This window comes from Symsagittifera roscoffensis, chromosome 2 (genome assembly GCF_963678635.1).
Source record: "Symsagittifera roscoffensis chromosome 2, txSymRosc1.1, whole genome shotgun sequence".
NCBI lineage: Eukaryota > Metazoa > Xenacoelomorpha > Acoela > Convolutidae > Symsagittifera > Symsagittifera roscoffensis.
This window is the reverse complement of record NC_087063.1, coordinates 73,294,678-73,311,831: the sequence shown is the minus strand read 5'-3', so window position 1 is coordinate 73,311,831 and position 17,154 is coordinate 73,294,678. Positions and strand designations below refer to the sequence as shown.

At 35.3% G+C, this 17,154-nt stretch overlaps 2 protein-coding genes across 2 annotated transcripts in view; one reads left to right on the top strand and one right to left on the bottom strand.

Annotated features, from left to right (window-relative positions):
* Positions 1 to 11,714, bottom strand: part of LOC134840492 (cation-dependent mannose-6-phosphate receptor-like) — a 35,834-nt gene extending 24,120 nt beyond the window's left edge. Inside the window, exon 1 of the mRNA XM_063856327.1 lies at positions 11,550 to 11,714. Coding sequence (XP_063712397.1) covers positions 11,550 to 11,657 — 108 coding nt within the window. The 5' untranslated portion in view covers positions 11,658 to 11,714. The remainder of the gene's footprint in view (positions 1 to 11,549) is intronic.
* LOC134840490 (Bardet-Biedl syndrome 1 protein homolog) overlaps positions 1 to 17,154 on the top strand; it is a gene marked incomplete in the record, with an annotated part of 512,639 nt that overhangs the window by 489,616 nt on the left and 5,869 nt on the right.

Here is a 17,154-nt window from a genome sequence, read left to right as displayed (position 1 = left end):
CAACTGGTTTTGCTTAAATTCGTGGATTTGATTGTTGAGCGTCTAGCAGGCATTTGTAAATAAGTCGGAGTAAAAATGAGGTTAAGTGAATTGAATAAAGAAAAAAGAAACTACAAATCAGTATAAGCTTTATTTAACGATTAGGAGTGAACCAAGGTCGTCAGAAACTTTAATTGCTTCTAGAAAAGATGAAAACGAACAAGTAAGATAAAGCCTTAAAATATCATAGAAACCGAGATTTTAATACGATTGATAGATAGAAACTATTGAAGCAAGGTAGCAAAAGATGTGTCAAAATTTTTCAATTGAATCCTGAATTGTCACTCAGCTGTAGTAAAAGAGAAGAGTTTTGTCAGAATAATGAAAGATAGTAAAAGCGAATCCAGAATTTTCACTCAGATGTAGCAAAAGATCTGTCAAGATTTGGCAATTGAATCTAGTTTCCAGTGGATTTTTATTAATTGTACTTATCAATTTCCCCTGTGGTATCTGCAAAAGAGTTTCCACCCCTCTAAATAAAACAGTAAATTAGTTCTAGAGACTTCTATTGAAAATTCTGTTTTTGCTGCATTCTAATTGGTGGTATACTCAACTAACTCAATCTATCGAACAATCTCATCCCCTTTCTTGAAAGAGGGGAGATTGTTAAGTACATCCGTTTAATTGTTTGTTTTTGGTGTTTTCTCTGAATTGTTTTAAGCAAAATAACAGCGTACAAGAGTGTGTTTCACAGAATTTTTGTGTTCTTAGTACGTTTTGAGTACTCTTATATAGTTCTTGGTGATTTGTTCACGTTCAAACTTGATTTTTCGCAGTTTGACTTTTGCTTTCTTTTTATGTTCGCTTCATTTCCTTTGTTAAAAGGAAGGCAAAATCCACTATCGAACAGCAACAATTGTAACGTCACGAAAATGTGATCGACTTCTTATTTAGACAATGGTATTTTATTATCAGGATTTCCCAGCGAAATTAAAAATTGCCTGTTGATCCAGTTTTCGCTAATTTGGTTAATTTTATCAAAAAAAGCACCAATAATAAATTGTTTGCGAAATACAAAGAGCTTTAATGGCATATATTTTTATTTACAACTCAAAAGTTGAGTTTTTCTCAAAAAAAGTTTTTGTCTGTTTCCTGGCGTTAATTACTCTTTTTCTAACTGTCCAGATGAGTTGGAAAAGGTCTTAGAAAAGTGCCCCTGATATTTATTTTTGTTGCGTTTATGCGGCTTTCAAATGAGCAGTCTGCGGTTATAATTCAAGATGCAAGAAGCCTGATTTGAAACTGAGTTTGCAGCTGGTTCGTCTGCATTTACTTGTTAAACTCAGAAATTGCGGAGTCAAATTGACGGTATCAGAGTCGGCATCCAATTGTCACTTGGACTTGGAATCACTCTTTACAATTTGCTTTAGATTTTGTCCATATTAATTTTTTTTCTTCGATATGGCTCTCACAAAACTTTAATTGTTGGGGCAAGGAGAAATAGTTGAAATCATTTTAAATGGAACTTCCATTTTTGGCTATTTGTTTTTCAATTTCAATATTTTATCGAGTTCCGCATAATCGAAGAATTCTGCAAAAAAATGTAATTGAAGAAATAAAATGATGTTTTCTCACTGCTCCAGTTGGGTCTCCCACCGGGAGATATAGGGTTCCCTCCTGTTGGCATGCCTTGGATCCAACACATGCCGCACTTGGTAGACTAGTAATAGTTCCACATGGCATCCAAGAGTAAATTCAATTATCAGCCGAGGAACCACTGGTCAACACACTCGTGTAACCTGTAAATAACACATCCAAGTTTGTAATGCCTCGTTTGAATGTATATGCATCGGAGATTTTTGCACTGAGGGGCCAAGTCTCATGTTTTTGCTTTTTTCAAGTGCAAATAATTCAATTTTCAAGCTGTCCAAGAATTCAGAAAGGTCATATTTTAGCCAAAAAATAGAACTGATTTCAGTTTTGAAGTCTTTAAAGCTTGACTTTCAACGTGAACCATTCAGAAAACAAGTCATGTTAATCAGGTTTGAGTTGAAATATTCACTCCAGGAAAACGAGTCGCGTAGCGTCATACGAAGAAAGAATCGTTTTGACTAGTCTTCACTCATGTTTAATTTGACGCAGCGAAACTATTCAACCTCCGTGAGCTCGTCTTTCACAAATGATTTTATGAATTTACAGATGAAGATGCTTTGACTCAGTTACGAATCTCCGCAGTTGGGAATCTCGATATCTAGAACCCGACAAACATATCATATTCACCTTAATAACTTCGGTCGGATATTTTGAACTAAGGACTAGATAAGACATAGCATAGCTAAATCCCCGCCTGGCAGTTTTCACTGTTCACAAGCATTCGTCAGGCTGCAAAAAGAAACTAAAATATTAAACCGCCAGTCCAAGAAAGTCATACCCGCCGGTTGCCATTTACCCGCCGGTTAAAAAAATATATGTACCATCTTACGAAACGCTATCGAAACAAATCAAATATCAAATACGCTGATTTATTTTGAGCATTTATATTTTTAAAACATTCTATGATTTTTTAAACGTTATTTACACGAGCAAAGCTTTCGTGATAGTTTGAACTCTCTTTTTTCCATCCTAAGTTGCAAATATTAGTGTGCATTTTGAAAGTTCGTTTTGATCAATAACCAGCTATTAAGTACAGCCAATGCTAAGGATATTAACAAACTATTATATTACAAATAGCAATTTAGCTTAAAGGTATCATGGATCTGTAGCGTAGAGGTAGGGAAGGAGACCCACAACAAAATAAGAGGGTTCGAACCTAGGCAGGGTCGGATGTTTTTTCGTATGCTAGTTTTCGTATGCTAGTTAAATTGTGTCCGCTCTATAAATTGAGGCATGTTAGTGATAAATTTCTTTTGTTTCAAATTGACTGGTACCGCTAATACGTCATAATTGGCTTGCGTCACCTAGCAATTATTTAGACTCATAATTGGCGTTCGTCACTGTTTGACCTTTTATATTTTCCTTTGATTTTTTTCTTTTACCTGTTTAGTAGGTTTTAAATTGTTGGGATCATGTTACATCAATTTAGTCTCCTTAATTGGGGTCGTTTGAAGGGCGATAAAAACTTTTCATGCATCTGTATGCTGGGGAAATGCAATTCTTGAACACGCAAGTTTCAAAATTATTTCGGGTTATGCGAGTTTTTAAGTTTTTTATAGCTTTTTGAGATTTTTTGTTTAGCTCAACGGGTGTCTTTTCAAAATTTTCCGGCTTATCAGCGACCTCATTATTGTTTAATTGCTGGCAAGTGTTTTTCTTGACCTATTTTCGAGACAAACAAAAAATTTTCGTTAGGAATCATTTTCGGCATTTTTCTACCCATTTTTTGACTAGCATTTTTTCGGTTAGCGTGATATGCAATGTTTATGATGTATCGCTAGTGGTGCGACGTTTAGCTCAGACAGTGTGTAACTTTTTCATTCTCAATTTTTTAAAGTTGTTTTACTTAAGGGTCGGTGAAGGTAGTGAGGTCTTGGTGATTACTTCTCAAGAAAACCTTTAATAGTTCTAATAACTACAGATGTGCATTCATACATACGAATGCCTTTAGGTATATATGCATTGTTTGAGTTCAATTTAAATTCATCGGCTGAAAGTAAGTTAAATTGCAGTCTTCAAAACGAACGTGGAAATGACGCGAAAACGTGAAAGTTGAAAATCTTCGTTTTCGAAAGTTGAATTAAAATTTTAGATTTCCCAGCGGTATAAAAACTTTGCCTATTGATCCAGTTTTCTCATGTTCATGTTTATCAAATGATCCAGAGTAAATGTTTTCATGAAAGTGTTAATCATAAGCTCATCTTGAAGTTCAAGAGGGTTAAAGCACCTTAATGATGACGTTTTTTACTTTGCTTTCATTGAATCGTTTCCAACTGTCTGTTGGCTATGTTTTGAATTTCCCTTCAAATTTATTTTCTCATCTCTACCTTATTTCATTATCTATTCAATTTTCTTAGCGTTCCCGGGAAACTTAGCCTGGAGCTAATGAATATGCCTTACACTACAAAGACCTGGGTTAGAATCTGACCAGGGCCTGTTTTTTTTTTCAAACGGTACATATTCTGTGTCAAATAAAACTCTGCCAATTATTTGTCTGTTGTCGGCTTAGTTGTTTAGTTGTCACATAATGGAATCGTTTTTTTTCTGAGCGTAGTTTTCTTAAGTGTTGCCTTTTAGAGTTTGATTTGCTCCTGCAATTTGTAGTTTCAACTTACCGAAACTTAGTATTGAATGCTTTCAGAGTATAAGGGCAGAGCGTGAGAGAACGCTTTCTCAACTGTTTTGATCAATTGAACGATTAACTATGTGTCTTTATGTCAACTGGTTGCTCCCCATGTTTAGATTTAATTAGTGTAACCAACCTTGCATTGCTAGAGAACGAGTTCGCCTAAACAGCTGTTACAAACCCAGAGGCAATTTTCATGTTTTTTTAAGGTTCAAGATGAAGAGCTAATCGTCCCAAGATGACCGGGAAATAGAGGAACAGTGAATGCGATACTCAGTGCATAACTTTAATTGGAAGTTAGTTGACTGTGAAGCTATCCGATATTGAGACTGTAGCTACAGAGCTAGACACACTATCAACATGACTTATTATCAAATCCAAAATGTTTCGATGAGTAAGTTGATGGACTAATTTATTAAAATTTTGGTCCTCAAATAAAAGAATCAAATCATTTTCAAATGAATTGCTTCAGAAGTAAGTCAGTCCGAGTCAAGTCCTGGTAATTAAAATTCACCTCAGAAGAAGACTGAAAAAGTTGAACGACCAGAAGTTTAGCATGGTAAAGTTGACATAAGTCTGGAAGCATTCGCTAATTGTTTTATAGTCAATGTGATATGTCGACGAGAATATTGGGTTATAAACTAAGATGCTGAAACCTATTGATGAAGAGGTCAAAAGATGTCCGACATAGATGCACTGATATCTGAAGAAGCAATCAAGATTCCGCCATGTACACCGTATATTCGATTGGATCTTGTGACACTGCAGAAAGAAGAACCTAGAAAAACTTCGGATAGCCACGTTTTCATTAGGAAAGATAACGATTAACTGTTGGTGTAAAGGTATCGTAATAAATTTTGAAGTTTGTTCAGACTTCATATAGACTGACAATTGAGCTGTTAACAATTAACTTTATGAGTCAATCAAGGTTTATCGGCCCTAGTTAGCGTTTGTAAAATAGCTGCAGATTCTTGGCGCGTAAATTAGCTTTAGTTTTGAATTCTTCATTCTAAACATGATATCATTTAGCAAGAATTTCCTTTTTCTCTTTCGCGATCAGAGGAGGATATAAATTTTTAATAAAGACAGGTGATTCGAAACTTTTCAATTTGTGACCTCGTACAGAACATTTGTTTATAAAGTGGAATGTGGAGACTCTAACAAGGATGGGTCTTCTATTTCGATGACTAGTTTTAAGATTAAATGATTGACCGAACCGCCGTTCTGGATTTATATTGCCGTCAACAGCGAGGACGATATTGCTTAAAGTTTTGTCAAGAGCATTTGAATCGTTGCTTATTCTCATGTTATAACTGTCCCATTTTTCTGGAATAACGGTTATATTGAAGTTGTTTTCATCGAAGAAATTATGCTCTTTGAACAGTATTGAATGCTTTCAGAGTATAAGGGCAGAGCGTCAGAGAACGCTTTCTCAACTGTTTTGATCAATTGAACGATTAACTATGTGTCCAATGTCTATTTATGTCAACTGGTTGCTCCTCATGTTTAGATTTCATTAGTGTAACCAACCTTGCATCGCTAGAGAATAAGTTCGCCTAAACAGCTGTTACAAACCCAGAGGCTTTTTTTCATGTTTTTTTTAAGTTCTAGTTGAAGAGCTCATCGTCCCAAGATGACCGGGAAATAGAGGAACAGTGAATGGGATACTCATTGTTTAACTTTAATTGGAAGTTAGTTGACTGTGAAGTGGTCCGATATTGAGACTGTAGCTACAGAGCTAGACAAACTATCAACATGACTTATTATCAAATTCAAAATGTTTCGATGAGTAAGTTGATGGACTAATTTATTAAAATTTTGGTCCTCAAATAAAAGAATCAAATCATTTTCAAATGAATTGCTTCAGAAGTAAGTCAGTCCGAGTCAAGTCCTGGTAATTAAAATTCACCTCAGAAGAAGACTGAAAAAGTTGAACGACCAGAAGTTTAGCATGGTAAAGTTGACATAAGTCTGGAAGCATTCGCTAATTGTTTTATAGTCAATGTGATATGTCGACGAGAATAGTGGGTTATAAACTAAGATGCTGAAACCTATTGATGAAGAGGTCAAAAGATGTCCGACATAGATGCACTGATATCTGAAGAAGCAATCAAGATTCCGCCATGTACACCGTATATTCGATTGGATCTTGTGACACTGCAGAAAGAAGAACCTAGAAAAACTTCGGATAGCCACGTTTTCATTAGGAAAGATAACGATTAACTGTTGGTGTAAAGGTATCGTAATAAATTTTGAAGTTTGTTCAGACTTCATATAGACTGACAATTGAGCTGTTAACAATTAACTTTATGAGTCAATCAAGGTTTATCGGCCCTAGTTAGCGTTTGTAAAATAGCTGCAGATTCTTGGCGCGTAAATTAGCTTTAGTTTTGAATTCTTCATTCTAAACATGATATCATTTAGCAAGAATTTCCTTTTTCTCTTTCGCGATCAGAGGAGGATATAAATTTTTAATAAAGACAGGTGATTCGAAACTTTTCAATTTGTGACCTCGTACAGAACATTTGTTTATAAAGTGGAATGTGGAGACTCTAACAAGGATGGGTCTTCTATTTCGATGACTAGTTTTAAGATTAAATGATTGACCGAACCGTCGTTCTGGATTTATATTGCCGTCAACAGCGAGGACGATATTGCTTAAAGTTTTGTCAAGAGCATTTGAATCGTTGCTTATTCTCATGTTATAACTGTCCCATCTTTCTGGAATAACGGTTATATTGAAGTTGTTTTCATCGAAGAAATTATGCTCTTTGAACAGTATTGAATGCTTTCAGAGTATAAGGGCAGAGCGTCAGAGAACGCTTTCTCAACTGTTTTGATCAATTGAACGATTAACTATGTGTCCAATGTCTATTTATGTCAACTGGTTGCTCCTCATGTTTAGATTTCATTAGTGTAACCAACCTTGCATCGCTAGAGAATAAGTTCGCCTAAACAGCTGTTACAAACCCAGAGGCTTTTTTTCATGTTTTTTTAAGTTCTAGTTGAAGAGCTCATCGTCCCAAGATGACCGGGAAATAGAGGAACAGTGAATGGGATACTCATTGTTTAACTTTAATTGGAAGTTAGTTGACTGTGAAGTGGTCCGATATTGAGACTGTAGCTACAGAGCTAGACAAACTATCAACATGACATATTATCAAATCCAAAATGTTTCGATGAGTAGGTTGATGGTCTAATTTATGAAAATTATGGTCCGCAAATAAAGAATCAAATCTTTTTCAAATGAATCGCTGCAGAGGTAAGTCAGTCCGAGTCAAGTCCTGGTAATTAAAATTCACCTCAGAAGAAGACTGAAGAACTTGAATGACCAGAAGCTTAACATGGTAAAGTTGACATAAGTCTGCAAGCGTTCGCTAATTGTTCGATAGTCAATGTGATATGTCGACGAGAATGGTGGGTTATAAACTAAGATGATGAAACCTATTGATGAAGAGGTCAAAAGATGTCCGAGATGGATACACTGATATCTGAAGAAGCAATCAAGATTCCGCCATGTACAACGTATATTTGATTGGATCTTGTGACACTGCAGAAAGAAAAACCTAGAAAAACTTCGGATAGCCACGTTTTCATTAGGAAAGATAACGGTTAACTGTTGGTGTAAAGGTATCGTGATAGATTTTGAAGTTTGTTCAGGCTTTGTATAGACTGACAGTTGGGCTGTTAAGAATTAACTTTATTGAGTCAAGGTGATTCGAAACTTTTCAATTTGTGACCTCGTACAAAACATTTGTTTATAAAGTGGAATGTGGAGACTCTAACAAGGATGCGTCTTCTATTTCGATGACTAGTTTTAAGATTAAATGATTGACCGAACCGCCGTTCTGAATTTATATTGCCGTCAACGGCGAGGACGATTTTGCTTAAAGTTGTGTCAAGAGCATTTGAATCGTTGCTTATTCTCATGTTATAACTGTCCCATCTTTCTGGAATAACGGTTATATTGAAGTTGTTTTAATCGAAGAAATTATGCTCTTTGAACAGTATTGAATGCTTTCAGAGTATAAGGGCAGAGCGTGAGAGAACGCTTTCTCAACTGTTTTGATCAATTGAACGATTAACTATGTGTCCAATGTCTATTTATGTCAACTGGTTGCTCCTCATGTTTAGATTTCATTAGTGGAACCAACCTTGCGTCGCTAGAGAATAAGTTCGACTAAACAGCTGTTACAAACCCACAGGCTTTTTTCATGTTTTTTTTTAAGTTTAAGTTGAAGAGCTCATCGTCCCAAGATGACCGGGAAATAGAGGAACAGTGAATGGGATACTCAGTGTTTAACTTTAATTGGAAGTTAGTTGACTGTGAAGTGGTCCGATATTGAGACTGTAGCTACAGAGCTAGACAAACTATCAACATGACTTATTATCAAATCCAAAATGTTTCGATGAGTAGGCTGATGGTCTAATTTATGAAAATTATGGTCCGCAAATAAAGAATCAAATCTTTTTCAAATGAATCGCTGCAGAGGTAAGTCAGTCCGAGTCAAGTCCTGGTAATTAAAATTCACCTCAGAAGAAGACTGAAAAACTTGAATGACCAGAAACTTAACATGGTAAAGTTGACATAAGTCTGCAAGCATTCGCTAATTGTTTGATAGTCAATGTGATATGTCGACGAGAATGGTGGGTTATAAACTAAGATGATGAAACCTATTGATGAAGAGGTCAAAAGATGTCCGAGATGGATGCACTGATATCTGAAGAAGCAATCAAGATTCCGCCATGTAAAACGTATATTCGATTGGATCTTGTGACACTGCAGAAAGAAGAACCTAGAAAAACTTCGGATAGCCACGCTTTCATTAGGAAAGATAACGGTTAACTGTTGGTGTAAAGGTATCGTAATAAATTTTGTTCAGGCTTTGTATAGACTGACAGTTGGGCTGTTAACAATTAATAGTCAATCAAGATTTATCGGCCCTAGTTAGCGTTTGTAAAATAGCAGCAGTTTCTTGGCGCGTAAATCAGCTTTAGTTTTGAATTCTTGATTCTAAACTTGATATCATTTAGCAAGAATTTCTTTTTTCACTTTCGCGATTAGAGGAGGATAGAAATTTTTAATAAAGACAGGTGATTCGAAACTTTTCAATTTGTGACCTCGTACAGAACATTTGTTTATAAAGTGGAATGTGGAGACTCTAACAAGGATGGGTCTTCTATTTCGATGACTAGTTTTAAGATTAACTGATTGACCGAACCGCCGTCCTGAATTTTTATTGCCGTCAACAGCGAGGACGATATTGCTTAAAGTTTTTTCAAGAGCATTTGAATCGTTGCTTATTCTCATGTTATAACTGTCCCATCTTTCTGGAATAACGGATATATTGAAGTTGTTTTCAGGGAAGAAATTATGCTCTTTGAACAGTATTGAATGCTTTCAGAGTATAAGGGTAGAGTGTGAGAGAACGCTTTTTCAACTGTTTTGTTCAACTAAATGATTAACTATGTGTCCAATGTCTATTTATGTCAACTGGTTGCTCCTCATGTTTAGATTTAATTAGTGTAACCAACCTTGCATCGCTAGAAAATAAGTTCGTCTAAACAGCTGTTACAAACCCAGAGGCAGTTTTTATGTTTTCGCATCCGTGCTGCATCTTCGTTGGAGAGGGAAACATATGGCCCATGGAACCAGTTTGACAAATTTCACGAATTTCGTGCAACTGGTTTTGCTTAAATTCGTGGATTTGATTGTTGAGCGTCTAGCAGGCATTTGTAAATAAGTCGGAGTAAAAATGAGGTTAAGTGAATTGAATAAAGAAAAAAGAAACTACAAATCAGTATAAGCTTTATTTAACGATTAGGAGTGAACCAAGGTCGTCAGAAACTTTAATTGCTTCTAGAAAAGATGAAAACGAACAAGTAAGATAAAGCCTTCAAATATCATAGAAACCGAGATTTTAATACGATTGATAGATAGAAACTATTGAAGCAAGGTAGCAAAAGATGTGTCAAAATTTTTCAATTGAATCCTGAATTGTCACTCAGCTGTAGTAAAAGAGAAGAGTTTTGTCAGAATAATGAAAGATAGTAAAAGCGAATCCAGAATTTTCACTCAGATGTAGCAAAAGATCTGTCAAGATTTGGCAATTGAATCTAGTTTCCAGTGGATTTTTATTAATTGTACTTATCAATTTCCCCTGTGGTATCTGCAAAAGAGTTTCCACCCCTCTAAATAAAACAGTAAATTAGTTCTAGAGACTTCTATTGAAAATTCTGTTTTTGCTGCATTCTAATTGGTGGTATACTCAACTAACTCAATCTATCGAACAATCTCATCCCCTTTCTTGAAAGAGGGGAGATTGTTAAGTACATCCGTTTAATTGTTTGTTTTTGGTGTTTTCTCTGAATTGTTTTAAACAAAATAACAGCGTACAAGAGTGTGTTTCACAGAATTTTCGTTTCTTAGTACGTTTTGAGTACTCTTATATAGTCCTTGGTGATTTGTTCACGTTCAAACTTGATTTTTCGCAGTTTGACTTTTGCTTTCTTTTGATGTTCGCTTCATTTCCTTTGTTAAAAGGAAGGCAAACTCCACTATCGAACAGCAACAATTGTAACGTCACGAAAAATGTGATCGACTTCTTATTTAGACAATGGTATTTTATTATCAGGATTTCCCAGCGAAATTAAAAATTGCTTGTTTATCCAGTTTTCGCAAATTTGGTTAATTTTAACAAAAAAAGCACCAATAATAAATTGTTTGCGAAATACAAAGAGCTTTAATGGCATATATTTTTATTTACAACTCAAAAGTTTTTCTCAAAAAAAGTTTTTGTCTGTTTCCTGGCGTTAATTACTCTTTTTCTAACTGTCCAGATGAGTTGGAAAAGGTCTTAGAAAAGTGCCCCTGATATTTATTTTTGTTGCGTTTATGTGGCTTTCAAATGAGCAGTCTGCGGTTATAATTCAAGATGCAAGAAGCCTGATTTGAAACTGAGTTTGCAGCTGGTTCGTCTGCATTTACTTGTTAAACTCAGAAATTGCGGAGTCAAATTGACGGTATCAGAGTCGGCATCCAATTGTCAATTGGACTTGGAATCACTCTTTACAATTTGCTTTAGATTTTGTCCATATTAATTTTTTTTTCTTCGATATGGCTATCACAAAACTTTAATTGTTGGGGCAAGGAGAAATAGCTGAAATAATTTTAAATGGAACTTCCATTTTTGGCTACTGGTTTTTCAGTTACACTATTTTATCGAGTTCCGCATAATCGAAGAATTCTGCAAAAAAAGGTAATTGAAGAATTAAAATGATGTTTTCTCACTGCTCCAGTTGGGTCGCCCATGGGGTTGTATTGGATTCCATCCTGTTGGCATCCTTTGGATCCAGCACATGCTGCACTGGGTAGACTAGAAATAGTTCCACATGGCATCCAAGAGTAAATTCGATTATCAGCCGAGGAATCACTGGTCAACACACTCGTGTAACCTGTCAATAACACATCCAAGTTTGTAATGCCTCGTTTGAATGTACATGCATCGAAGATTTTTGCACTGAGGGGCCAAGTCTCATGTTTTTGCTTTTTTCAAGTGCAAATAATTCAATTTTCAAGCTAACCAAGAATTCAGAAAGGTCATATTTTAGCCAAAAAATAGAACTGACTTCAGTTTTGAAGTCGTTAAAGCTTGACTTTCAACGTGAACCATTCAGAAAACAAGTCATGTTTATCAGGTTTGAGTTGAAATATTCACTCCAGGAAAACGAGTCGCGTAGCGTCATACGAAGAAAAAATCGTTTTGACTAGTCTTCACTCATGTTTAATTTGACGCAGCGAAACTATTCAACCTCCGTGAGCTCGTCTTTCACAACTGATTTTATGAATTTACAGATGAAGATGCTTTGACTCAGTTACGAATCTCCACAGTTAAGAATCTCGATATCTAGAACCCGACAAACATATCATATTCACCTTAATAACTTCGGTCGGATATTTTGAACTAAGGACTAGATAAGACATAGCATAGCTAAATCCCCGCCTGGCAGTTTTCACTGTTCACAAGCATTCGTCAGGCTGCAAAAAGAAACTAAAATATTTAACCGCCGGTCCAAGACAATCATACCCGCCGGTTGCCAGTTACCCGCCGGTTAAAAAAATATATGTACCATCTTACGAAACGCTATCGAAACAAATGAAATATCAAATTCGCTGATATATTCTGAGCATTTATATTTTTAAAACGTTCTATGATTTTTTATAGTTATTTACACAAGCGAAGCTTTTGTGATAGTTTGAACTCTCTTTTTTTCCATCGTAAGTTGCAAATATTATTGTGCATTTTGAAAGTTCGTTTTTATCAATACCAGCTATTAAGTACAGCCAATGCTAAGGATATTAACACACTATTATATTACAAATAGCACTTTAGCTTAAAGGCATCATGGATCTGTAGCGTAGAGGTAGGGAAGGAGACCCACAACAAAATAAGAGGGTTCGAACCATGTCAGGGTCGGATGTTTTTTCGTATGCTAGTTTTCGTATGCTAGTTAAATTGTGCCCGCTCTATAAATTGAGGCATGTTAGTGATAAATTTCTTTTGTTTCAAATTGACTGGTACCGCCAATACGTCATAATTGGCTTGCGTCACCTAGCATTTATTTAGACTCATAATTGGCGTTCGTCTCTGTTTAACCTTTTATTTTTTCCTTTGTTTTTTTTCTATTACCTGTTTAGTAGGTTTTAAATTGTTCGGATCATGTTATATCAATTTAGTCTCCTTAAATGATGTCGTTTGAAGGGCGATAAAAACTTTTCATGTGTATGCTGGGGAAATGCAATTCTTGAAAAGGCTAGTTTGGAAATTATTTCGGGGTATGCGAGTTTTTAAGTTTTTTATAGCTTTTTGAGCTTTTTTGTTTAGGTCAACGGGTGTCTTTTCAAGATTTTCCGTCTTATCAGCGACCTCATTATTGTTTCATTGCTGGCAAGTGTTTTTCTTGACCTATTTTCGAGACAAACAAAAAATTTTCGTTAGGAATCATTTTCGGCATTTTTCTATCCATTTTTTGACTAGCATTTTTTCGGCTAGCGTGACATGCAATGTTTATGATGTATCGCTAGTGGTGCGACGTTTAGCTCAGACAGTGTGTAATTTTTTCATTCTCATTTTTTTGGTTGTTAACTTAAGGGTAGGTGAAGGTAGTGAGGTCTTGGTGATTACTTCTCAAGAAAGTCTTTAATAGTTCTAATAACTACAGATGTGCATTCATACATACGAGTGCCTTTAGGTTTATATGCATTGTTTGAGTTCAATTTAAATTCATCGGCTGAAAGTAAATTAAATTGCAATCTTCAAAACGAACGTGGAAATGACGCGAAAACGTGAAAGTTGAAAATCTTCGTTTTCGAAAGTTGAATTAAAATTTTAGATTTCCCAGCGGTATAAAAACTTTGCCTATTGATCCAGTTTTCTCATGTTTATGTTTATCAAATGATCCAGAGTTAATGTTCTCATGAAAGTGTTAATCATAAGTTCATCTTGAAGTTCAAGAGGGTTAAAGCACCTTAATGATGACGTTTTTTTTTACTTTGCTTCAATTGAATCGTTTCCAACTGTCTGTTGGCTATGTTTTGAATTTCCCTTCGAATTTATTTTCTCATCTCTACCTTATTTCATCATCTATTCAAATTTCTTAGCGTTCCCGGGAAACTTAGCCTGGAGCTAAGGAATATGCCTTACACTGCAAAGACCTGGGTTCGAATCTGACCAGGGCCTGTTTTTTTTTCAAACGGTACATATTCTGTGTCAAATAAAACTCTGCCAATTATTTGTCTACTTGTCTGCTGTCGGCTTAGTTATTTAGTTGTCACATGTTGGAATCGATTTTTTTTGATGAGCGTAGTTTTCTTAAGTGTTGCCTTTTAGAGTTTGATTTGCTCCTGCAATTTGTAATTTCACTTACCGAAACTTAGTATTCCCTTTGTTTTATTTTGCTTCGCTAAAAAACTTCCCCGGCCCACATCATTTCGGCCTATTTTTTATCGGCTTAATGACCAAGTTTCGGGCCGTTTGAAGGAAAAACAATGTTGCCACTCCTCTCCGCGCTTTTCAAGCTTGTTGTATGTGTACCAATCGTTTCGTTGAAATTTCGTTTTCGTTTTGGAAATGTTTCTTTTTTATTGCAACAGAAATTACTACTGATTTTCAAAAAAGGGCTATCGATTGAAAGGTAGCCTACTCCCTTGTATGCCTACTCACCTAGAGTCTCTTCTTACCTAATCCTTGAGCCTTCAAAAAAAGTCTGTGGGCGAATATATGAACCATTTTTATTATTGTTTTTCGTTTTTCTCAAAAACTACCCCGCTCAAATCTGAGTTTTCGGTTTCAATGATTAGCGTGCTTTTGAAAAAATCTCTAGAATAAGCGGTTACGTCCAGTTTTTATGAACATGTAGCTATGGTCCTCGAAAGAGTCAAATTTTTGAGTTTTGAACATTTTACGAATCTTTTTGACTTTTATCGAAAACTAACCTCTCAAATCTGGTTTTGTGGGTTCAATATAAATAACAGAGAGTAGAAAGCTCTTCTGCATTGGCGGTCACTCGCAATTTTACACTTAGTTATCGCTGTCGGAAAAATCAAATTTTTGATTTTGACGATTTAAAAAAAAACTTTTTGAATATTCTCGAAAACTACCCTGATATGTGTTAGATTTTGGTATCAATTCGTAGAAGGGGTTATGAGAAACTCATTTGCACGCATACACCCAAATTTTCTGGCAGCAAAAGTTATGGCCCTCGGAAATTTCCAAATTTCAATTTTTTGATCGTTTTTTTTGTAAATGTTATGAAATTTACCTGAAAATCCTCCCATATCTGAACTTTTGGTCTCAATCAAAAGAACGGGTTGTGGGAAGCGTTTTTGCATACGAGACTCTGCCCATTTTTGACAAAATTTTTGGCCCCCGAAAATGTTGGAAAAAAACTGATTTTTTTGTGACAGTTTTTTTGATTTTTTTTATTTTTTTCAAAGTACCTTCCCAAATCCGAGATTTTGGATTCAATCGAATTGAAGATTGCGTGAATCTCAACTGCATAAGCGGTTTCGCTCTGTTTTTTACACAAAAAGCTATGATGTTCTAAATGTCAGTTTTTTCATTTGTTGACCGTTTTTTATCTTTATAATTGACTATGCCCAGTTTGTTTAAAAAAAGTTATGGCCATCAAGGAAGTCAAAGATTCGAAACTGACAGTTTTTGTGAAACTTATTGACTTAACGCGAAAACTACCAGGCCAATACTCAGGTTGTGTCTAATCGAGAAACCTCGGTTTGGGATTCTTCTTCGCTTAAGCGGCCTTAACCTGCTTTTTGGAGAAAAAATTTCGTCAAGCCTAAAAGTCTACAGACTTCGAAAAAGTCTGTGATGGAATTTTTGAACATAAAACATTTTTGAACAAAAAAAAACAATAAAAAAACATATTTTTTATTGTTTTTTTTTCGGTTTCGAAACACGCCCCTCTCACTCCCCTCTTGGAAACACACCCCAGAGTTTATAAGTTTCAAGGGAAAAAACGGTTTTGAAAAGCTCTCCTGCATGAAATGCTACGCCCATAATTTGTACCTAAAAATATGGCTCTCGGAAGAGTCAAATTTTTTATTTTTGGAACGTTTTTGAAAGTTTTCGACCTCAAAAACTACCGTTCCTAATTTGAGATTTTCATTTCAACTACAAGCCAGGGTTGTGGGAAATTATCCTTTTTAAGCAGCTACGCGCAAAATTTTTTTACACAATAATTCATGATCCTCAGAAACTCGAAATTTCGATTTTTTTGACCGTTTTTTACAACTTTTTGGCTTCTCTTGAGCTACCCTTTCAAATCTTAGATTTTGGGTTCGATCGAAACTAAAGGTTGCATGAATCTTTTCTCCATTAGCGGCTACGCCCTATTTTTTTACGCAAAGCTATAATTCTCGGAAATATCAGATTTGGCAGGATATTTGGCGCAAAAGCTCCAAAACACGGTCAACAAATCAAAAGTTCGTTATCTACGAGAGTCATTTTGTTGACATTTTTTTGGACCTTTCTCGTGCCAAATCTGATGTCATTGGTTTATTTGAAACAGCAGGTTGTTGAAAGACTACGTCTTTAATTGACTATGCCCTGTTTGTTTAAGAAAAAAGTTTTGGCCATCAAACAGGTCAAAGCTCAGAAACTTTGACAATTTATTGGAAACTGGTTGACTTTACGGGAAAACTACCGGAACCTTTCTCAGGTTTGTCCAATCGAGAAAATCGGTTTTGGGAATTATCTCTGCTTAAACGGCCTTAACTTGCTTTCGCAGATAAAAAAAGTTGTGAATTTTGGAAAGTCTTTTGACCGTTTTTTTTTAGAATTTGTGACCGGTTTTAGAAACTTTTTGAATTGAATGAAAAATTCAATTGAATGAACCGGTTTTTATAATTGTTCCTCTAGAAGCGTAACTCTTCACTTTTTAAGAGATTTCTTTAGTCCCTGGGAAATTTTTTAAAATTCTTTTCACTTAATTTAGTAGAGAAACAACTAAAGTTTTGGGCGAATTCCAATTTCTGAAATCATATCGTGCCGCATCATTATAGAAAATTCATTCAATATCAAACACGTACCTCCACGTTTAGCTGTGCACCTTGATTTTTTATCGAGACATGCGAAAATTTTGAATCACCTAGTTTTTTAACATCCAATTGTTTTGCGACGCATCTTTTTTATTTTAAGTTTGTGTTGTATCTCAAGTGGAAATAGTTTCTGTGTAATAGTTTCATAAGTGTCTGCTGTTGTGTTTGTTAATTTGCGTCTGGCAATTTACTCAAAGTCGAAAACTATAAACGCAATCTACTGGAAGGTGTAAGAATTTAGTGAACTTTTTATTGCATATTGAGTAACGGCTATAAAATT